This window comes from Ictidomys tridecemlineatus, chromosome 9 (assembly GCF_052094955.1).
Source record: "Ictidomys tridecemlineatus isolate mIctTri1 chromosome 9, mIctTri1.hap1, whole genome shotgun sequence".
Taxonomy (NCBI): Eukaryota; Metazoa; Chordata; class Mammalia; order Rodentia; family Sciuridae; genus Ictidomys; species Ictidomys tridecemlineatus.
Genome location: NC_135485.1, coordinates 121,679,637 through 121,702,124, shown reverse-complemented (window position 1 = coordinate 121,702,124; position 22,488 = coordinate 121,679,637). Strand labels below are relative to the sequence as shown.

Genomic DNA, 22,488 nt, shown 5'->3' with positions numbered 1-22,488 from the left:
TTGAGACAATAAAATGCTTAGTTTTGAGGAAGCTGAAGGAAGTCTCCCACATGGGTCCCTGAACTTCCTCAGCCTTTGACCACCTGCAAATTTTCCTCCCTCACATGCCACAGGCTGCTTTTTTGTTCTTTGAAAGTCTTTTTTTTTTTTTTTTTTGATATCCTACCATGGATGGAAAACCAGGGTGATTAACAACCCAGCCACATCCACAGTCTTCTTTATATTTTATTTAGAGACAGGGGTCTGGATAAGTTTCTTAGGGTCTCCCTGCTGAGGCTGGCTTTGAACTTGTCATCTTTCTGTCTCAGCCTTCCAAGCCACTGGGATTACAAATGTGCGCCACTACTCCCAGCTTATTTGAAAGTCATGTTTCTAATTTGTAAAAAAAAAGAGAGAGCTTTCCTTTTAAAAATTTTCCTTCTGAAAAATTTTTAAACAACCCATGTGAGCTGAACAGATTTTTAAATAACTATATACCTAAAGGTTCTTTATCACGACTCAGAAACAGTTCAGTCAACAATAATTTGATGATCATGCTAGCATATATTAATCTCTATAATCAAGATTTAATAACACAGTAAATGCCGATGAGCACTCTTTGCTAAGAGCTCGTTTCTGGTTCTGGGCCGCTTTCTTCTTTGCTGGGAACTGTGTTTGAAAGGGAGTGAACCACCTTCAACCCCTGCTCAAATCTCAACCAGACTAGGCTTAATTGGGTTCTGGAGTGAGAAGAGATCTGGGTTGGCAGATGTATAACCTTGGACAAGTCACCTGGCCTGATTCAAAATGTTTTCTTGTCCTCGAAATAGGGACAGTCACCTGCACCTGCTAGGTTTGGACCGCAGCAATGTGTGTAATCTAGGGAGCACATGCTCCTTGGTACCCTTGCTTCTGGAGGGTGTGAGGAGGGCAAGGGTTCCAAGCCTGCGAGAATGAGAACCGTTTTGCCTGGTGTGATATGGCAGCAATGCCTGGCGTAGATGTGAGCTATTATGATTTTTCAGGAAGGGATACATTTCTTTATAGAATTATTGGTTTAAGTGGATTTTTTTTTCTATCATCAGGACTAGCAGGGCTAAAAGGAACCCTGCTGTTCTCAAAATTACCCAAAGGAAATAAGTTCATTCAGTATATATCAGGTGTCAATCTTGGAGAACTCACACAGCGCTTCTAATACCAAGTCCCAGGAGAGTGTGGAAGATGAAACACACCAGCCTAAGAGGAAAAAAGGGTAGATTTAGGCCAGGTGTGGTGGCACATGCCTGTAATCCCAGTGGCTCAGGAGGCCCGAGACAGGAGAATTGTGAGTTCAAAGCCAGCCTCAGCAACGGCAAGGCACTAAGCAGCTCAATATGAGAACCTGTCTCTAAATAAAATACAAAATAGGGCTGGGGATGTGGCTCAGTGGTCGAATGTCTCCAAGTTCAATCCCCTGGACCAAAAAAAAAAAAAAAAAAAGTGTGGGGGGGTAGGTTCAGCAGAAGGAAACCCCCAAACAGCAATGAATTTTCTGCTTTTCTTTCTCACTGCCTTTACTAAGCGCCATGTTGATTATTGTGAGAACCAGAGATACATTGACTTGATTTATATATTTAGCTTTAAGAATTTGAACAGCAGCCAGGCGGGGTGGTACGTGCCTGTAATCCCAGCAGCTCTGAAGGCTGAGGCAGGAGAATTGCAAATTTGATGCCAGCCTCAGCCTTAAGCAACTTAGTGAGACCCTCCCTTAAGAAAAAAAAATTTTTTTGAATACCAATAGTAATAGCCTCAAAGTATATTGATAGACTTAAGATTACCGTTAAAATAATCTTTATAATTTTTTTTATTACAATGTTGAACATCACTGAAAAAAATTTAGAAAAGATAATATATAAAAATAGGAATCAGCTCTTATTCCATCACCTTGGTATAACCACAGGTAACTAGTATATAGCTCTCCAATCTTTATCAATGCAGCTGTACCTAGTACTTCACAAAATTGAGATAAGACTGTAAATACTTACAGTTTACAAAGAAAATGGCATATTCCTTTTTTTTTTTTTAAGATAGTTTACTGATTGCTACATTTTGCACATTGAATGTCCCCTGAAGTCTCAGGTGTTGACAGTTTGATCACCAGCCAGTGGCGCTGCTGGGAGGTGGGAGGACCTTTAGGAGATGGGGCCTGGTGGAATGCAGGTGGGTTATTGAAATTAAGTCCCTGAAGGGGATATTGGGACTCTGCTTCCTGGTTCCCATGAAGTGGGCACCTTTCTCGGGCCTGTGCTTCCTGCTGTGATTTACTGCCCACCACAGACCCCAAAGCAATGGGGCCAAGGAACCAGGGACTGAAACCTCCAAAACTGTGAGCTAAAATAAACCTTTCCTCTTTTTAACTTGCTGATCTCAGGTACTCGCTTCAGTCATGGAAAGCTGACTAGTTGAGTGATTATCTGACATTTCTGAACTGCAAGGACCATTTTGAACTCCATGAAGAGAAATATTGCTTTAGCTGCCCAGAATTTTAAGGTTCCAGAAGCTACCCTCGTGCAGCTGTCCAAAAAGGGCAAGCAGCAAATACATCAGAGATCAGTGTAAGGGACCCTTTTTTGGAACAAAAACTAATTTTTCAGATGAAAGATCTTTTATTTGTCAATGGACTGAAAGCTCAAAAAACTTGGTTTATCTCTTTATCCCTTGAATATGCCTAGTACAATTATTGAAGCATTGAATTATTGAAATATGTGCTGAGTAGGGAAATGAATAGTGATTAAATCTAGTAACCTGGATGGTGATGCCCGTATGATAATGAAGCACTGGGCAGTTTGAAGAAGGAAAATTACCAACAGGTGGAAATTTTCATGTGAGTTCTCTTGATGACAGAACTTTTTTTAAAAAATGTTTTTTATTTTAATTGACATTTAATAATTGAACATTTATGGGGGCCAGCGTGATATTTCAATATGTATATATAATGTGCAATGATCAGATCAGCGTATAATTGGCATACCCATCACCTAAATATTTATTATTTCTCTGTTAGGGGCATTTAAAATCTTTCTTATGAACTACTTTTAAATATGCAACTAATCGTGGTTAACCATAGTTATCCTACTGTGCCACAGAACAGAAGTCATTGCTCTCTTCCAACTGCACCCCTGAACCTGCTCACCAGCCTCTCTCCATCCCTCCCTCCTCCATACCCTTCCCAGCCACTGTTCTCTTTGCTTCTATGAGATCAACATTTTGTGTGTGTGTGGTGCTAGGAATTGAACCCAGGGCCTTGCATACCAGGCAAGCACCCATCAAGCTATTCCCCTAGTTTAAGGAGATCAACTTTTTAGCTTCCATATATTAGTGAGAACATGTGGTATTTGCCTTTCTCTTCCTTACTCACTTTACTGAACATAATATTCTTCAGTTCTGTCCATGTTGCTGCAAAGGACAGAATTTCATTTTTTTTTTGTGGCTGAATACTAATGCATCATATATATTCCCCACATTTTCTTTATCTATTTATCCATCAATTGACATCTTGGTCGATTCTACCTCTTGTCTATTGTAAAGAATGCTGTAATAAACGTGGGAGTGCAAGTATCTCTTCAACACACTGATTTTGTTTCCTTTGGATATATGCCCAGTAGTGGGGTGACTGGATCAGATGGAAGTTTTATTTCTAGTTTTTTGAGAGGAGACCATCATTTTTAACACCTGAATACTAACCCTCTCTCTGAGTAGGCCATCATTTAATCAGTTCTATGGTATTGGAAAACTTGTTTGAAATTTGGGGGAGGGATTAAACTTATTATGATGGAGTTATTCATACATAATGGTAGAATAGTGTAATTCTGTGAACACATTGATGACAGAACTTTGAATAACACTAAGTCACTGTCAATATTTGGACAAGGAAAATAACAGTTGATGTACTCCTTCCTATTTCACGCAGGTGTGATGCAGAGTAGGCATCCTCAAGTGCTGCAGAATAGTGATCTAGTGTTCTGTATACAGTGTTGACTGTTTAAAAAATAATAGTAATTTGAACAATTTTGGGATTCCAGCAAATGATTCTTGGGTTAATTCTGTTTTCCCCTACTCAGTTAATTTTGTTCTCTCCTGTCAAATTGATTTATTCTTTCAGAAGAGCATTTACTTTTACTAAGTGCCTGTTACACGCTGGGCACTGTGTAAGTGCTGGGGACACAGTAGGAAACAAGACAGACAGAATTCCCTGCCTTCGTGGAATAAAAGTATGACATGATTTCAGGTATGAAAAAGATAACAGCAGAGTAAAGAAACAGGATTATGGCGTATGTCTGTTATGGTTTGGATGTGGTATGTCCCCCCAAAGCTCAGGGGTTGAGACGTGGTCCCCAGTGCAGTAATGTGCAGAAGTGGTGCTTTCAGGAAGGATTGGACTGAGGCCTCTAACCTCATCAGTGGATTAATCCATTTGGTGGATTAATAACTTGAAGAGTCTAGTGGGAGGAGGTGGAAAATGTCGGTAGGTGGGGCATGGTTAGAGGAAGTATGTCACTGGGGGTGTGAAAATCGGGACTATATCTTGTCCCTGGCTCTTCCTCTCTTTCTGCTTCCTGGTTTTCATAAGATGAATACCACTGTCCATGCCCTTCCACCATGGCCTGCTTCACCTCAGGCCCAATGCAAGGAGCCAGCCAACCACAGACTGAACACACTGAGATTCTGAGCTAAAATAAATCTTTTTGTACTTCAAGTTGTTTGTGTTACATATTTTATGTGTCACAGGAACACATAAGCTAACACGCTGTCCTCGTATATTTGTGCATTTGCGTGTGTGAGTGTGCATACAGTGAGTAACACTAAAGCAGAGTGACTCTTTCCCCTTCAGTGCATGCTTGAGTGGGTGCAGTGCACTCAGCAGCCCCAAGGACCCCAGAGTACCTGTGGCCCACTAAGTATAGCACCCGATATAGCAGACTTTGGGAGTCCCACCTTCTGTCCAAGTGCTTTGTGGGTGCTTCCACATGATGATAGCACACTGAGTAGAAAGCCAAAATCCTTAAGCTGCAGATAACTGAAAAGTTCTACTTTCTCTGAAGATACTGGACTGATGATGTTATTATAACGAATTATAACTCCATGCTCTATGTGACAAGTACTTTGAAAACCCTTGAAACCCTTTTCAGGTGAGACCATTCTCAGCCAAACTTGGGGTGGAATGTCCATGAGGGGTATGACCAATGGATGGCATGCATGGGTTTCTAGAAAACAATTGGGATAGGAAAGATGTGAGAGCATACTTTATTTGTTTATTCCACCATTTAGCTTCTCTTTAATTCTTTGCACAAAGATAAATTGCTTTAAGTGTGATACCAAATTTTATTTAGTTTTCTGAACTCTGGAGATCATCTCTAAAATGAAAAAGGAATATAAATATTAAATATAGAACGAAGGATTTAAAAACATTTCAGCCATGCAATACATTGCTGCTGGAGTAAGTCTGCTGTGCTATTCCAGCCCCAGTGAATAGTTAATGCCTTGAACGACTCCTATTACCACAGGTTGCCAGGCCACCAGATATCGAAGCCAATCCAGGATTTGCCCATACAAAAAATGGGTGCGTTCCCAGCTGAGTCTGTGTTAAGGAGGTTGTTCTGTATACAGCGAAGTAACAGAAATAGTCATAAACATCATTTGAAAATATAGTAAGAAATGTAATAAATGGTTGTTTCCCTTCTTGTTAATTCTATGTGCTCAATGAAAGCCCTTCCTGTGCTGGCATGATGTTGTGTGCAGAGCTGCTGCTAAGAAGGCTGAGGCAGGAGGATTGCTTGAGCCTAGGAGTTTGGGGCCAGCTTGGGCAAAACAGTGAGAGAGAGAGAGAGAGAGAGAGAGAGAGAGAGAGAGAGAGAGAGAGAGAGAGAGAGAGAGAGAGAGAGAAAGAAAAAAAGAAAGCCCTCACATGCTTTTTTTTTTTTTTGTACCGGGGATTGAACTCAGGGGCACTCATCCACTGAGCCACATCCCAGCCCTATTTTGTATTTTATTAAGAGACATTTATTGAGTTGCTTACTATCTCACCATTGCTAAGAGGCTGGCTTTGAACTTGAGATCCTCCTGCCTCAGCCTCCAGAGCCACTGGGATTACAGGTGTGTGTCACTGCACCTGGTTTTTCACATGATGTTTTTGGCATTATGTTTATCATTTTTATTTACACCATATTCACTTTCTGAAAATAAATTGAAACTATTTAAAATAAAATCCCAAACTACAAAACAAGGATAGAAGGCAAGGGTATCTCCTAAATGAAGGAGGCAGAGGGAATGACTACATTGGAAAGTGAGCAAAAACAGCTTTCCTGCAGTCGACACATCAGAGGGAACTTATATATTAAAAAGAATAACCCTGGTTCATGGGCAAGACATTCCTTTTTCTGGAATCTGGTAACTTCTGCTAAGGGACCTTAACTTAACGCATAGTGACTCTGATAGCAATTTTACAAAGGGCAGCTCTTTTACAAGTAGCTTTTCCTTATACTGAGTCTCAAAAAAAAAAAAAAAAGAGTACATGTAATATTTAGCACTTCATTCTTTTCAGTCTATATAAAGAAATGATTCACTGAACCATCCTTTGGTATTTAAACTCTCATCTAAGGTTACATTTGTGAGCCTATTATCATTGATTTAATTAATTAATTGGGTACTGGGGATTGAACTCAGGGGCACTTGACCATGGAGCCACATCCCCAGCCCTATTTTGTATTTTATTTAGACAGGGTCTCACTGAATTGCTTAGCACCTCACTTTTTCTGAGGCTGGCTTTGAACTCATAATCCTCCTGCCTCAGCCTCCAAAGCCACTGGGATGACAGGCGTGTGTCACTCGCCCAGCTATTATCACTAATTTTATAACAAAGGTTTATGTATTACAGTTTTACAAGTTATGAATCAGAAGCTGTACTGGACTCCATTTCCTCCTGTTAGCAGGGAAATTCGGGACAGTGGATGGAAAAGAAGGAGGAGGTAGTTGTGCACCCCCAGCCTTGAGTTGGGCAGCAGGCTGGAGGCCAGGCCTGTGAAGGATCAGGTGGCTGTTGAGGCTGGGCTCTGTTGCCACAGCATGGCCTGAGACCCCAAGGCCCACGGACTGTCTGCTGTTCTGAGGCCCTCCGTGGACGTCTCCACCTGCTTTGCCATGTGCTCTGCTGTCAGCAGCCCCCAGGAGACCACACATTCAGGGCTGCTGGGGAGAGAGGAGATGGGAGCAAGGAGGCTGCTTCCTTAACCTGCAAGGTTTAGGTGTCTCTTAGCAAGTGTGTCTTATGGGAAGAGAGGGCCATGCCAGCACTCACTGCCCTTCTGTATACAGTGGTGGGGGGCATGCCATGAGCTGGTCAAGGCTGTGAGTCTTGTTTCCTCTCAATCTCATCATCACCAGACCTAGCCTAAGAGATTAGGCATGCTGCGGAATCTAAAACGCTAACATCCAGGGTGGGGGGGAAATTTACTCATTTCTGGTAATAAACAAATTTGGTACACCCTAAAAATACTCCTCTATATTTTAATTCACACGTGGGGCTTTTAAATTTTCCATTTTATCTCTCAGTCCCTGCACTCACTCATTCAGTCTAACCATTTAAATATCGATCCCTCTATCTATTCATCCACCTATCTGGATTACTTTTCCATATAATCTACTTATCTTTCACATGGTCTCATCCGATTTCTGCTAAATCCCTTGATGTGGAAAATATGAAACACAAAGAGTGGAATACTGGGGGCACTCCACTTTCTAACCAGAATAATATAGGCACAGACAAGAGATTTTAAATGTGGTGAAATAAATTGCTAGAGAGAACAGAAACTTTTTTTTTTTGCTGTAACTATGCAAAGACAATAAATGTTTAGATGGAAGAGCACATCCCCAGAAACATTTAAGGTAAGGGTCATGGCACTTTTTAAAAAGGATACGGGTTACTGATCATCCTCTTCAAATCAACCTTCTCTTTGCAGTAAGGGCAGGTCTGCTTCTTACCAACAATACACCAACCTCGGATGCAGAATTCGTGAAAGCTGAAGCATCTTGTTAGGGAAGCTTCTGGATAGTCAGTGGCAATGTCTGGCTCAGGGTGACATGGACATCATCCACCGTTAGAGGCCAGCATGGCTGTCGGTCGTGGCTGGACTGTGCACAGCCCTTTGGCAGGGCTTTGTCTAGGACAATGGTAACCCCAGGGACAGAGGGCCTGATGTGGGAGCCGCATTAGCTTTCTGACCTGAGGAATCTTCGTAGCTTCTTGGCCTGACTTGTTCTTCCCTCCCTTGAGTCTGCTAAGAGTCTGATAAAGGATGTGAGGAAGCTTTTGTCTTACATGAGCCTATTTTGTTTCACTACCTTCTGTATTTTTCCATTTCTAATGTGCTCACCACAATTTTTCTTTTTGTGCATTACTTCTATGCACTTTGTCTTAGACACTTTGGCAAGTTTAAATTATTTGTGATCATAAACTTACAGATATATCCCCGCACCCCTCTCCCCCCTGCCTGCTTGTTTGGTGCCAGGGATGAACCCAGGGCCTCACACATGCTAAGCATATGCTCTACCACTGAGCCACACTACCCCATTTCTAAACTTACAGACCTTTTAATTGACTTCTTAAGTTTTTTCCTCAACTTTCTTTTTATTACTGATAAGGAGTCAATTATTTTTAATTTTGAATATAAGCTCAAAAATCTGAACTTCTCAAACTCTAGCCACTTACAGATCCATTTGTGTGCATCACCCTTTTCAGAAGGTCGGACGCTTTGCCCCTAAAGCGGAGAGTGAACCCCATGATTTTGCACACCACCAGGGACTTATTCCAATGCATCATGACTTTCTGTGTACATACATGTCTCCCTTAGGCCACACCTTACCAGTGAGACTATGACTCACTCATCTGTGTCCCCAGCACCTTAAGCAGGTGCCCAAGAAATACTGTTTGAATGAATATATGAATGGATCATTCAAAACCAATTATTTTTGGAAAAAAAGCATTTCTAGGTTCCCCAATATTGCAGATTTGGGCAAAATGATTAACTATAGTGAGGTCATCTTATTGATTTATTTGCTTCCTAAAATCGCTGTTCCCTGTGTGACTTTCAGGGCCAAGATTACATGGTCTTCTGACCAGCCTGCCATGCTCCCATGTTAACAGCAATGATGTAGACGGCCCCTCCCTAACAAGTGGAGGACCACAGAGAATAACCCCGTGAAGGCCATGTCCACAATTCCTCAATACTAGATCTCTATGCAACTCAGAGTTTCCACTACTTTATGTTCTTGGAATTGGGGACATTTTTTTCCCCCAATATGCTTGGATTAACAAAGTGCTGTGTTACAACAAAGATTTTAAACCAAAAAATCCATATAGCTCTCCGTTTAGAAGGGATGGAGTAAAGGTTTCATCTTTCAGAGGGGTATGGAGTTCAGGGGTCATAGAGCCAGTACCAAAATGTCCATTTCTTCTTAACATGTTCTTTCTTTCATCTTCAAGATCTTCATCCTGAAAAACCTGCACATTGACAGAACTGACCTGGAGCAATACTCAGATAATCCCTGCTTGTTAATATGACTCATGGTGGCCCACTCCTCACTAATATGACTCATGCTAAAAATGTGCCATGAGAAATACTCCCTGCAAGCAAATTTAAAGGTGACTTACATTTAGATCACATATACATATATGTACCACCATCTCTAAGGGCTTTTAAAGGTGGAAAGAGAAAATATTTCCACTTGCAAATGGAAGAAGGGGCTGTGTTCCAACATTTGAAAAGTAAAACATTTAAAACTAAGGCCAGACTTGGAAAATTTTGACTTAGACTGATAGTTTTTTGGGAAAAGTATTCTACTGAAAAGCCACTATAGAATGCAATATGGGATATCTTCTGTGTTTCTTCCCTTAAAATTTTAAGGCTTACATGGTGGAGAAAAGGCTCCTATTACACATTTGAGATGCATTTGGACCAGTTTTTGATTCTATTCTCAGGACTGAATAAGTGGAAACTGTCCAGGTTAAACAGAATTGAATCATGGGCCCTGCACATCGACGGCATTAGGTATTACTGACTGAATTAGGCGTGTGTCAGCGGTACACGACAGCTGGTGTAACCATTTCATAATGCCAGAGCTTTGATTTGGCTGGATATACAGAGATAATGCTATAAAATTGATACTGTATTATAAAATAAAGATAAATGATTTTTTTTTTATTTAGGAACAAATTAAAATATGGACTGTTGGCCAACCCAAACACAACTTGGATATCCATAGTTACATGCTTGGACGGCCCATGCTTTGTTCATGATTCTTGATGCCAGCATTTTTCAATCTACTGAGGCCCTTATCAGGGGTGCCTGGAGTTCCCCAATAATGCTAGCTTCCAGGTCTGGCTTATCTGATACCTCCCACATCAAGATGCCCAGTCAATAGAGAGTTGTTGGAGGAAGAACCCACAGACAGAGGAGCCAAGTGATTAAAGACCAAGAAGTCACACATTGGGCCTTCCTTTTGTCATCTAAGGTGTTCTGCTGCTTGTGGCACGATTATTTTTAACACTTCTTCCAAAAAAGCTGATGAAGGAGTTTGGTTTTCTCCCTTGGCCACCCGCTATGATTCCTGTTTCTACAAGGGGCTCCTAGGGTTTTCTCTAGGAAAAAGCACACTTTAGATTTTTTGGCCCACCAAGATTCGGATACCAAGCTGGGCGTGGTGGCACATGCCTCTAATCCCAATGGCTCAGGAGGCTGAGGCAGGAGGATTGCAAGTTCAAAGCCAGCCTCAGCTACTAAACAAGGCCCTAGGTAACTTAGTGAGACCCTGTCTCAAAACAAACAAAAACAAAAAAGCGCTGGGGATGTGGCTCAGTGGATAAGCAACCCTGGGTTCAATCCCTGGTTGTGAAAAAAACAAAAATTCAGACACCAGCTCCTCCTCAACAGTCTTGAGTTCTTCCCTCAACCTGACACTTCACTGTTCTGTTTTGGTTTTGGTTCTGGGGATGGAACCTGGAACCTCATGCATGTTCATCACATGCTCTATGCCTAACTCCACCAAAACCCTCTACTTTTACTCTTTCTCTCACCCTTAATCTCCTTCTTTTCCTAGTCCTTCTTGGTTGTGTGCTCACTTGGGGCTTCTGCCAGCTTCCGCAGGTAACATCCTGCTCAGGTGCTGCAGCCTTTCTGGCCACGTGGCATTAAGAGTCCTCTTTAAAAAGAAAATTACTGGCTAGGCACATGGTGCACATCTGTAATCCAAGTGACTCCGGAGGCTGAGGCAGTATTACAAGTTCAAGGCCAGCCTCAGCAACTTAGTGAGACCTTGTTTCAAAATAAAGATAAAAGGGCTAGGGATATAGCTTGGTGGTAAGCACCCTGGCTTCAATCCCTTGTACTGCCACCAAAAAGAAAAAGGACATTACTGGAGTTCATTTTAATTGGCAGCTCATTATTCAGCAGAGATTATCAGAAAGTCTCCCAAGACTGGGCTGGAGGACAGAGGTCTGGGACTTGGAGATGGAAGAGGAGATGGGGTCGGGAGGAGGAGGGGGACGAAGACAGAGGCCTGAGGAAGGAGGAAGGCCTCGGGTTCCCAGGGAAGGATACACGTGATTACACGACAGCTGGTAGGTGTTTTCAATGAGCCCCTCTTCATCCAGCTCCACGATGATCCTCTGTCCACAGACGGCACAGATGTCGTCAGCCAAGCTCCTTGTGGGCATCCCGCTGACGCTGTAGAACTGTTGGGGGAAAAACAGAGTGCTGCTGGACAGGAGAGCAGCCGCCACTAACCGCAGGGCAGCCACGGCCAGGTGCTGGACAGGCAGCCCTTGGTGCATGGAGTCTTCATTGCTTCTGAGTTGGGTGACAACTTGACATCTTTTCCTGGGGGGCCCGTGCTGCAGAGGAGTTACCAGGTGGAACCCTGAATCCCAGGTGGACCCAAAGCGCATCACCACCTGTAACCACCCTTTGAACCTCAGTATTTAGGAATTCCTGGAAACGAATTGCTTTTATCCAGGGTAGTAGTTCAGAATCGTAAGGGAAGCTTTGGGTTTATTCTTCATCTGGCCCTTCTCTTTTTTTCTCCTGGAGATTCTGTTTCAGAGATCTGCAGAAAATCCTGGCATCTCCTCCTGCCCCTCCTTAATTCCCATGTTCTGGTTGGGGAGCACACAGACTAATCACCACAATTCTAACTTGGGATACTACATCTTCTGTGGATGAGAAGTGGTTCTCAGTATTAGTAGCACATTAGAGTTCCTAGGAAATACTTTTTTTTTTAAATAAAATATTTATTTTATAATAGTTTTTTTTTAAAGAGATCAACACAGACATAGCATACCCATGTTCCACACACCTCATTTCCTCTATTACAATTACTGATTCATTTTAATGTTTATGGGGACTGTCGGTCAGAAACCTGCAGGAAAGGCTAGTAGGCTGGAGACCCTGGGAAGAGTTGGTGCTGCTGTCTTGAGGCAGGATCTCTTCTTCTCTAGAAGCCTCAGGTTTTGCTTTTTAGGCCTTTAATTGATTAGATGAGGTCCACCCACATTACTAAGGGTAAACCTCCTTCACTTACAGTCAGCTGATTATAGAAGTTAATCATATGCATGACATACCTTCATAGCAATATCTAGACCAGAGCTTAGCAGACAACTGGGCACCATGGCCTTGGTAAGTGGACCCCAAGTTGAACCATCACAACCTCCATCAGCAACGTCAGTTATGTGGAACTCTTCCTCATGGACTTATCTATTCTCCATCTATTTATTTATCTGATCACTTATTTACATGAATATGGTCATGTGGCTGTTTATTTTATACTTGGCTTTGTTATGCTTTGGATCCAGAACGTCCCCCCCCCCCCCGCCCCAAAGCTCATGTGTTCAAAGCTTAGTTCCCAATGCAGCAATGTTTACAGGTAGGGACAGAGATGTCAGATTTCAGGAAATAATTGGATCATGAGGGCTCTAGCCTCATTAGGTTCTAGTCAGTGCATGAATCCATTCAATGGACGTTTTCATCAGTTTTTTTTTTTGAGTCACTCTGACCAAAATACCTGATGAGAACAATTTAGATGACAAAAAGTTTATTTGAGACTCTTGGCTTGAGAGGTTCAGTCCATGGTCAGCTGACTCCATAGCTTTGGGCCGAGATATGGCCAAACACCAGGGTAGAGGAGTGTACGGACGACAGTGGCTTAGGACAAGGTAACAGGAAGAAGTGGGGGGAGAGGAAGAGGGAGAGAACCTCTGATCACTAGGGACAAAATCTAAACCCCAAAGTCACAGCCCCAGTGACCTACTTCCTCCAGCCACACCCTACCTGCCCACCATTAATCATCAGTGGACCGATCCACAGATTAGGTTACAGCTCTCTTAATCTAGTCATTGAACCTCTGAAAATTCTTGCACTGTCTCACGTATGAGCTTCTGGGGGATGACTGACATCTAAACCGTAACAGTGGGTTAAAAATTTGAATGCACTCCTGGGCGGTGGTGGAACCTGCAGGCAGGATGGGCATACTTAGAGTCGAGGGGCTGAGCACCTTTCTCCCATCACACCGCTCCATCATGGTAACTGCCTAACCTCGGGCCCAAAGCCATGGAGCCAGCTGGCCATGGACTGAGACTTCTGAGACCATGAGCTAGAATACACTTTTCCTCCTTTAAGTTGTTTTAGGAGGCGTTTTTGTCACAGTGAGGAAGAGAGGATGGAGAGTGTTACAACCTAGTACTGCTCCTGTTTTGTTGTCTAACTTCCAGCTCTGGCTACTGGGAGCTCTTCTGGTTTGCTTCTGAGGTTCTCTGACAACTCCATCCTTATGGTTTTATTTTTTTTCCCCCTAGTCTTGGTTTTAGGATGGCCTTACTTTCAAGTCCTCCAGGATGCTCCAGGCTCCTGTTCACATAGAGAATGAAGTCATTGTTCAGATCTGTATTCCTTGTTCAGATCTTTAATGAAGTCATTTCTCCAAGAAGCCCTGGTTCTTTTATTGCAGAATGGAACCAGAAACCAACCCCTGGGTCCTAGGTGTGCCACTGGAGTGTCATTGCTTCGAGGACCTCTTAACTGAAAGAGCAAGGAAATGTGTCTTGTGAACCAAGCTGTGCATGCACACAGACCTGAAAATGTTTCTGTATGTCTTCATCTGCATCTGTATTAAGCTAATCAGGAGTTCAGACTAATATCTCTTATTCATCCTAATTTATTCCTGCGCAGATCATTCTAACCTCTTCTCTTTGCTTGGCAGGGATCTCTCATGGAGACAGTGAGAAACCTAGCTTCCATTATCAGCCATCCACTTATAGGTTCCATTTCAGAGTACTTGAGTAGTGGTATCAAAATTGCAATCCATAGTTGGAGGGCAATGACTTTATCAATTATAGCACAATTCATTTTGCTTTTAGTCTCTACGAATTTCAGTTACTTGGATAACACATTCTGCTCCCCACTTTTTTTTTTTAATGCATTTGGATTCTTTTGTCACAGTCTACCTTCTACCCTGGGTTTTTCTGACCTCTGATATAATTTTTAAATTTTGCATGCATAAAGGTTCATCTTTTCTGTGACATAGTTTTATGGGTTTTGAAAAATGCAGAGTGTCATGTATCCACCATTCCAGCATCAAACAGAAGTTTTCCACTACTATAAAACCTTCCCTGTGCTTCACCTATTAAACCCTGCTCCTTCCCTAAGGCCCTGGCAACCACTGATGTGTTTAGCAGCACTATAGTTGTGCCTTTTCCAAAATGTTGTATAAACAGAATCATACAGCATGGAGCCTTTTTGGACAGGCTCCTCTCCCTCAGCCATATGCATTTAAAATTCACCCCCATTTTTGGATGGCTTAATAGTCAGTTCATTCCTTTTTCTAAGGAGTCTTTAAAACGAAGCAGATGCATTGGCGTCACTCCCAGAGATTCTGGCTTAATTGATCTGTTGTGGGCGCAGGCACTGGTATGGGAAGAGTGATCGCTCCCCCTTAGCTTCTTCCTTACTTAGTCCCAAGCACCTCCCCCCCTTAGTCCAAATCATTGGTGGCTGTGCCAATGGCTTGGGACAGTAGTTTTTATAGATTTGGTAAATGGAATGAAGATGACAGAGGATGACAAGATGTTGATGACCAGAGATATGAGATCAGGTGGGAACGCTACAGAAAGTTGGTGCTTAAGTCCTTGATTGTCTCACCCAGTGAAGTCTCTTCTGGGTCCACTGGAGAACAGAGCCATACAACCCTTCTCTTCCTTTCCTGTTCATAAACAAGCACAAGAGGCTTTGGGAATTGTCATAGGACTGTGACTTGTGATTTTTTGTTGGAAAAGAAAGTGAAGATGCTCCTCCTGTGCTCACCTTGAACCTTATAAGAAATGCACTTGTCCCAGAGATAACACTTGGTAGAGGAATTCCAAGGGTCATGAATTGTACCACAGAAGTTGGGTTGCAGGCTCTGGAGGAGGGTGTAATAGAGCCCTTGGTGGAGCAGAAGGACAAATGGGGTGAAGATGAAGTCAAGGTCATGTCCATTTAGGTTCTGCCCCACAAATGGAAAGAAGTCTACTCTTCTCTTGTTATGCACACTAATTTTCCCATTTCATATCTGGCTGTGTACCCAGAGGCATGTAGTCAGGATGTGGAATACCTGAAACCTAGAGCCCTTTGTTTGTAAGTGTTTAGAGATGTGCGTGTGCCAGACACAGATGAATGTTCCTAAGATTTGAGTCTGGAATCCATCTAACCAGAAAGTATATCCATTCTGAATTTCAATTTTCAGAGAGTTTGAGGGGGGGGGGGAGAAATAAAAGGAACCACAACTATTTGAGATTTAAAACACTTCTAGTCACCAATTACAATATCCAGTCAGAACACGTTTAGCACATTTTTCTATCTTCTCTTTCTTCAGTTGCTGTGTAATTATAACCAATCTTTATGATAAGTATTGCCCTACATTATTGTGGAGTATGAAGTGTTTTATGTACTATCAAATGTAAATTATTTTTCAATGATGGGGATCAAATCCAGAACCTTATGCCTGCTAGGCAAGTGCTCTACTACTTAGTTGCATTCCAGTTCCTCAAATAAGATTTTTATTTGCATTAGGCAGCATTTTCTTTTTTCAGAGAGATACAGGGTTTTTTTTTTTCTTTAATTTTTTATGGTTGATTTTTTTTTTTTTTTGTACCAGGGATTGAACCCAGGGTTGCTTAACCACTGAGCCACATCCCTAGCCCTTCTTTTGTTTTGAGAAAAGGTTTTAATTGATCTGGGCAGGTCTTGGCCAGTAGTAGTTTTCAAGATCACTATGTTGCTGGGACTGGTCTCAAATTTGCAATCCTCCTGCCTCAGCCTCCCAAGTTGCAGGAAATATAGGTGTGTGCCACTGCACCTGGAAGGTTGATCTTTTATGAATCCTTTAAACATTGCCAACTATAGTATGTGAGGTATGATGACACAAAGAGCATATTTTAGAAGATATCTTATTCTCCAACCATTCTATATATAAAATGTACTTTCTTTTAAAAAACATTTTATAAAATGTACTTTCAAATTAATCAAAAAAGATTTTTTTTTTTGGATGCAAGGAGAATCCAGGGAACAATGAGGTTGGAATAATCAAAATAGAACCAAAGGAAATGATGCAAATATGTAAGATGAGACCATTTCTCCTTGTGTCATAAATGGTTTCAAACAATGAAAGCAATACTTACCCCTATAGTAGAAGCCATGTAATCTGAGCAGATCTCCGCAAAGTCTCTCCCCATTACCCCATAGTAGAGGCCATAGAACAAGGACACAATGCCAAAATCCATGGAATCTCTAGCCTTGATTCTATTGAAAACAGTAAAAAGGGAATAATAAGTGGCCTTGGGGGAACAGAGGAAAAGCTGGAGCTTGGAAAAGATCTCCTGCCATAGTATGTAAAAAAAGAGCCCTGTGGATATATACTTTTTCACTTATTTATTTAGTTTTTCTTTTTTTAAAATATGAAACATTTTAAAATTCTCTAAATTTCTTTCCAACTGTACCACCCAGTGTCAATGGACAAAGGAATTCTTGAGTAGTCCCCTTTATTCCCAGGTGATATGTTCTAAGATCACCAGTAGATGCATGAGATCTGGCTAGTACTGAACTTTATACACACTATTTTTCCCTCACACACACACATACTTAAGATAAAGTTTAATTTATAATCAGGCACAGTAAGAAGTTAACAACAAATGATAGAGTAACTGAAACAATCTACTATAATACAAGTTTGTGCTTTGAGGCCATTATTAAATAAAAGAAGGCTTACTTGAACACAAGCACAGTGATTTCATGACAGACCATCTGGTAACTAACTGAGTTAACTGCTAAGCGACTAATGGGAAGGTAGCACAGATAGCATGAGTGTACTACCCAAAGGGGTGACTCACATCCTGAGTGGGATAGAGTGGGACGCTACAAGATTTCATCAGGCTACTTAGGACAGTGTGCAATTTAAAAATTATTTATTTCGGGAATTTTCCATTTAATATTTAGGATTATGGTAGACTGTAGGTAACTGAAACCAAAGAAGGTGAAACCACAGGTCAAGGGATACTGCTAGAGTCTTTAAATGTTTCTTAGGTTTTCAGTGCTTAGGTAAGTCCATTCTAACCAGGAGTCTCAAGGTGGGTTGAATATAGAAACATCTCCATGTCTAGCCATACCCCAGCTCAATTACATCAGAATCTCTGGGGATGGGGCCTGTGCAGCAGTGATTTTTAAAGCTCCCGTACACCGGGTGATGCAAATGAGCAGCCAATGTTAAAAACCACTAGATATGATTCTTGGCATGAAACATAGATTAGAGTCACCTGGGGAAATCTAAAAATATACTGGTGCGTGAATGGACCCACCATGAGGACTCTGGCTTAATTGGTCTGGGCAGGGCCTGGCCAGTAGTAGTTTTCAAGATCCTGTCAGTTGACTCTCCAGTACAGGAAGGGTCTAGCACTTAGATTCTACAAAGTGCCTTCATATAGTTTTTCTTACCTAACAAATGTGTTAGATATTATTCTCACTTGGCATGTGAAAACACGGTGACTTAGAAAAAAAGTCATTTCCTTCACATGACATTGGTACATAACAAAGCTAAGAATTAAGCTCAGATTTTGAGACCCATCACTCTTATGCCATTGTCGATATGTATGAGCAACAACAAAAAAATGTTTCCCCTGCAAATTGAATCATATTTTAAATACACTAGGATTCTTTTGTGATCATGCCCCTCCTTTTAAAGGGAAAGATCTCTTTTAAAAACTGAATAATTAGCCTTTATTAGTTTAACTGATGAATCTTAATCCTTGCACATTTGCTTTATTAGATTTGTAAGACAATCTCCAAAGCCTGGGTGCCCTGCTGGGACTCACTGGAGACAGAGCAGAACATGGAGCAGAGTTGGGTGGTCTGTGTCTAGAATCTCTTTTTGATTGCTTTTGTGCTCTGTTAATTTAAGGAGAACATGGTAAAAGCAGAAAGCTTTGTAGATTTAGGAGATAGATTCTTTTTTTTTTTTTTTGGTGATGTGAGTCCTTTCAGGATTTGCCTTGGGTGTATTTGAGGATTAGGGAAGTGGAGAGATAAAGACCATCTTCCCTCCACCTGCAGGGCAGTTTGGATTTAAAAGCTTATTGATAAAAAGTATAGTAACAAACCTGAGGCTCATAGAGAAGAATCTTAATACAATAGCAACCACTAGCCTCAGCTCTGCCTGTGAGAATCTCATCACAGCACAATCCAGCAAGCTCCTTCCAAATGGGGGCACAGATCTGAGTCATAGACACCGTTATCCCAGTTTTCTTTATTTCTCACAAGAGTTTCTTTTCTGTTATTCCTTTTTTTTTTTTAGAGAGAGAATTTTTAATATTTATTTTTTAGTTCTCGGCGGACACAACATCTTTGTTGGTATGTGGTGCTGAGGATCGAACCCGGGCCGCACGCATGCCAGGCGAGCGTGCTACCGCTTGAGCCACATCCCCAGCCCTGTTATTCCTTCTGTTTGTTTCTAAATACCCACTTCTCTCCTTTTTCAACTTTCCCCAACGACAGATTTCATGATATTAACAACAAAATTCTGACATATTTTCAGTGGAGACCAGTGTTGTCTAGTGGAAACACAGCTGTGAGCTGCATAATGACATTTCAATTATGGACTCATGGATCACGACGGTTCCATAAGAAAATATCACCTAGTGACACGGTGTCTGTCTTAGTTTGTGTAAATACACTGTGTGAGGGCTCTCAATGATGCAATTGCCTAACAACGCATTTCTCAAAAACGTATTCTCATCAGTAAATGACAGATACATGACTGCAATTTTAAATCTTTTAAATGTGTTCACATTTAAAAAAGTAAAAAGAAACAGATAAAATTTATCCCACCTGTATTTAAAATGCTATCATTCCAATATAAAAATATTTTTCATTCTGGTTTTGAAATCCTGTATGTATTTTACACTTAACGGCATTTTATTTCGTCTTTAAAATGCTTGGTGGTCACATGACCACCATCTTGGGCAGTGAAGTTCTAAAGGTTTTAAGGAAGAAGGCGTGTGAAGGAGGTCGGGACTCTAGAATTTCACAGGGGAACCTTGTAGTTCAGTAAGGATTTCCTCTACCACCACTGGAGACCCACTTTCAATTGTGTTGTTTCTAATTTGTAGATCAAGTATATCGATTCTCTTTAAAGATCCTAATTTAATTTCTTTTTCTTTTGTTTTGTGGAGTGCTCCTTTTCTTGGGATTCCCCCAATAATAAGATGATTGTGTGGATATCTACTATAAAAATTCTGTTCCTGGAACATGACAGGTCCAGATGAGAGAACACAGTCAGGTGACTATTTCAAGCAAGTGTTGGGACAGCCATATCCTAAAATTAAAGACACTTACTTGAAAATTAAGTTGAATCCACACATTGTAAACATGATAGCCAAGTAACCCACAACGCCAAATGCATAGCTGAGCTTATAGATTAGGAGGAACCATTTGTAGACCAATCTGTAAATGAAAAATAGGGAGAGACATGGCACGTGACATAAAGTATTTTCTTTCTCAAACATTGTTACAAATCAACTCTTAGTTTCTAGAATTTGATGTAGTACATACTATACAGAACATAAGTATAGAAGTAGATACACATAAGTATACGTGTGTGTACACACACACACACACACACACTGAATTCAAGAATAATCTCCAGTTTTGGGGCTGAGGTTGAAGCTCAGTGGTAGAGCACTTGCCTAGCACATGTGAGGCACTGGGTTCAAGCCTCATCACCACATATAAATAAATAAATAAAATAAAGGTATTGAGTTCATCCACAACTAAAAAATACTGCTAAAGAAAGAATAATCTACAGTTTTAATCTAATAGCAGCAAGTGGATAGACGCTACCCTCATGCTCGTGTGTTTCTGGGTATAAACATCTTAGCTTCTCTATGTCTGTCACGTAATCAGGTCTTTCGGGAAGTGTTCCTCTACCTGGGACCCTGCCTTCCCGTCCCCACCCTCTCCTGTGGCTGAAGGCTTCGTTGAGAGTGGTTTGGGCAGGAGTTGCTTCTGAGACAAGCAAAGTATCATGGGAGAAGTCAAGAGGGGAGAGCCCCCCTCCAGTAGTCCCACTTCCCTCCTGCGGTGTTGCCCCTGGATCCCTGGCTCAGTCGTGGGCCCAGCCCTCCTTCCTCACCCCAAAAGTCCCTCTGGTAGCCCTGGGGAAGCCATCACAAGGGCTCTCGAGCCTTGACTTCTGCCATGTGAATAGGTCATGTGCACAGCCCATGATTCACCAGGAGGCCCCAGGCCTTCCCTCTTCTCACAGGGTCTAGGGGGAGGTAAGGATGGAGGGAGAGAGAGGAGGATGGAGGGAGAGAGAGGAAGCTGGAGGGAGAGAGAGGAAGCTGGAGGGAGCTTTTTTTTTTTTTTTTTTGAACTTTTAACATTTATTTTTCAGTTCTCGGTGGACACAACATCTTTGTTGGTATGTGGTATGTGTTGCCTGTTTCCGTCTTCCCTGACTGTAAGAGCCTTTAGAAGAACAGGAGGCTGAGGGAGGAGGTTGAGAGTCCAGTTCTGCTCCTGGTGGGCCATGGCAGAAGGGCGAAGCCCACTGGAGCAGGGAGTGGTGGAAGAAGCTGGGGGCTTGTCTTTGGTGCCTGAAGACAGTACAGGGGTGGCTGGAACATTGCTCCCAGGTGAGCAGTGGCAGGAGGCTTGCTTGGCCCTTGCCCTTTCCCTGCCCTTCACCAAACACCAAAACCGCACTCAGAATCTCACTGGAGATTCTGCCTCATCCTCTGGCCTCCGAGCCTCTCCCCTTCCAGCTCACTCCCCGTAGGGGCCAATGCACCGAATGCTTAAGCTCTATGATGTCACTGTTGCAAGCTTTGGTTTTAAAAGATGCTTTCTCTCATCGAGTTCCAGTAGATGGGCCTTTCTGTACCGTGATGGTATAATGGGGCTTGTGGGCCAGCCTGAGAAATGAATGGCCACTTAGATCATTTCTGTAGTGAAATGCTTTCTCCATTTCAATAAACCAACACCTAAGGTTCGCGTGAGCGGGCACTTCCTCCTGTCCTGTGGGAGCCGCAGGTCTGGTGGACCCTGTGGAGCTGGGCACTTGCAAGGCTGCACTGGGCTGGCTTATGGTACTGTGAGGTGGGGCAGGCCAGAGGGGGCTTTGGGGGTCTTTCTGCCACAGTGACACTTGGGCCACAGGTTCTTTGGATTTGCTTGTGTTGAGCAGTCTGGATCTCAGTGCAGCCAGATCAAGGGGGGGGGTTGTTGCTAAAAGGGGTGATGATGGGGAGGTGGGCAAGCTCTAAGGGGTCCTCCCACTGGCCCCCACGGCCAGCCGACACCAGAGGCTGTGCTCCTTGCCCCCAAGCACTTGGAACACCCCGTTCTTGCCTGGAGGGGCCTCTCTCAAAGTTGTGCCAGTGTGGGAGAGGTTCCAGGACTAACAGCTTATTGAACTACAGGGTCTGTCTGTGCAGAATAGTTTGTTGATTTAATGAAGCCACAGCCTGTTTTGTGTTAGTTAGTAGCCTTTGGTTGACCCTGGGCTGGCCACTCACCGCCTGTGGACTTTGGCCAACTTACTTGGCATTTCTTCCTATGATTGCGTCATTTGTAAAGTAAGGTTATATACTGCCAACTCTTGACATCCTACTGAAGATTATAATGATGATGATGATGATGATATAGTGAGATGATGGATCAGTGTTTAAAAGACCTCAGAGGAATGGATAAAGGAAATGTGGTACATATACACCATGGAATATTACTCAGACTTAAAGAAGAATGAAATTATGGCATTTCCCGGTTAATGGATGGAATTGGAGAATATCATGATAAGCATGATAAGCCAATCCCCCAAACCAAGGGCCAAATGTTTTCTCTGGTATGCAGATGCTAATTCACAGTAAGTAGGGGGGTGTCTAGAGAAGAATAGAGGTAC

The 22,488-nt window shown here is 42.3% G+C and overlaps 1 protein-coding gene across 11 annotated transcripts in view; it reads right to left on the bottom strand.

Annotated features, from left to right (window-relative positions):
- Nucleotides 1-5,320: 5,320 nt before the first annotated feature.
- Nucleotides 5,321-22,488, bottom strand: part of Rnf175 (ring finger protein 175) — a 49,920-nt gene continuing 32,752 nt past the window's right edge. For 10 of the 11 annotated variants that reach the window (XM_078021993.1, XM_078022001.1, XM_078022000.1 and 7 more), the window contains 5 exons: nt 19,923-20,030; nt 16,718-16,838; nt 11,610-11,743; nt 7,932-8,033; nt 5,321-5,590 (listed from right to left, as the gene is read on the bottom strand). In XM_078021993.1, coding sequence (XP_077878119.1) covers nt 5,470-5,590; nt 7,932-8,033; nt 11,610-11,743; nt 16,718-16,838; nt 19,923-20,030 — 586 coding nt within the window. In that variant the 3' untranslated portion in view covers nt 5,321-5,469. The remainder of the gene's footprint in view (nt 5,591-7,931; nt 8,034-11,609; nt 11,744-16,717; nt 16,839-19,922; nt 20,031-22,488) is intronic. The other variant, XM_078021998.1, reaches the window with a different exon arrangement.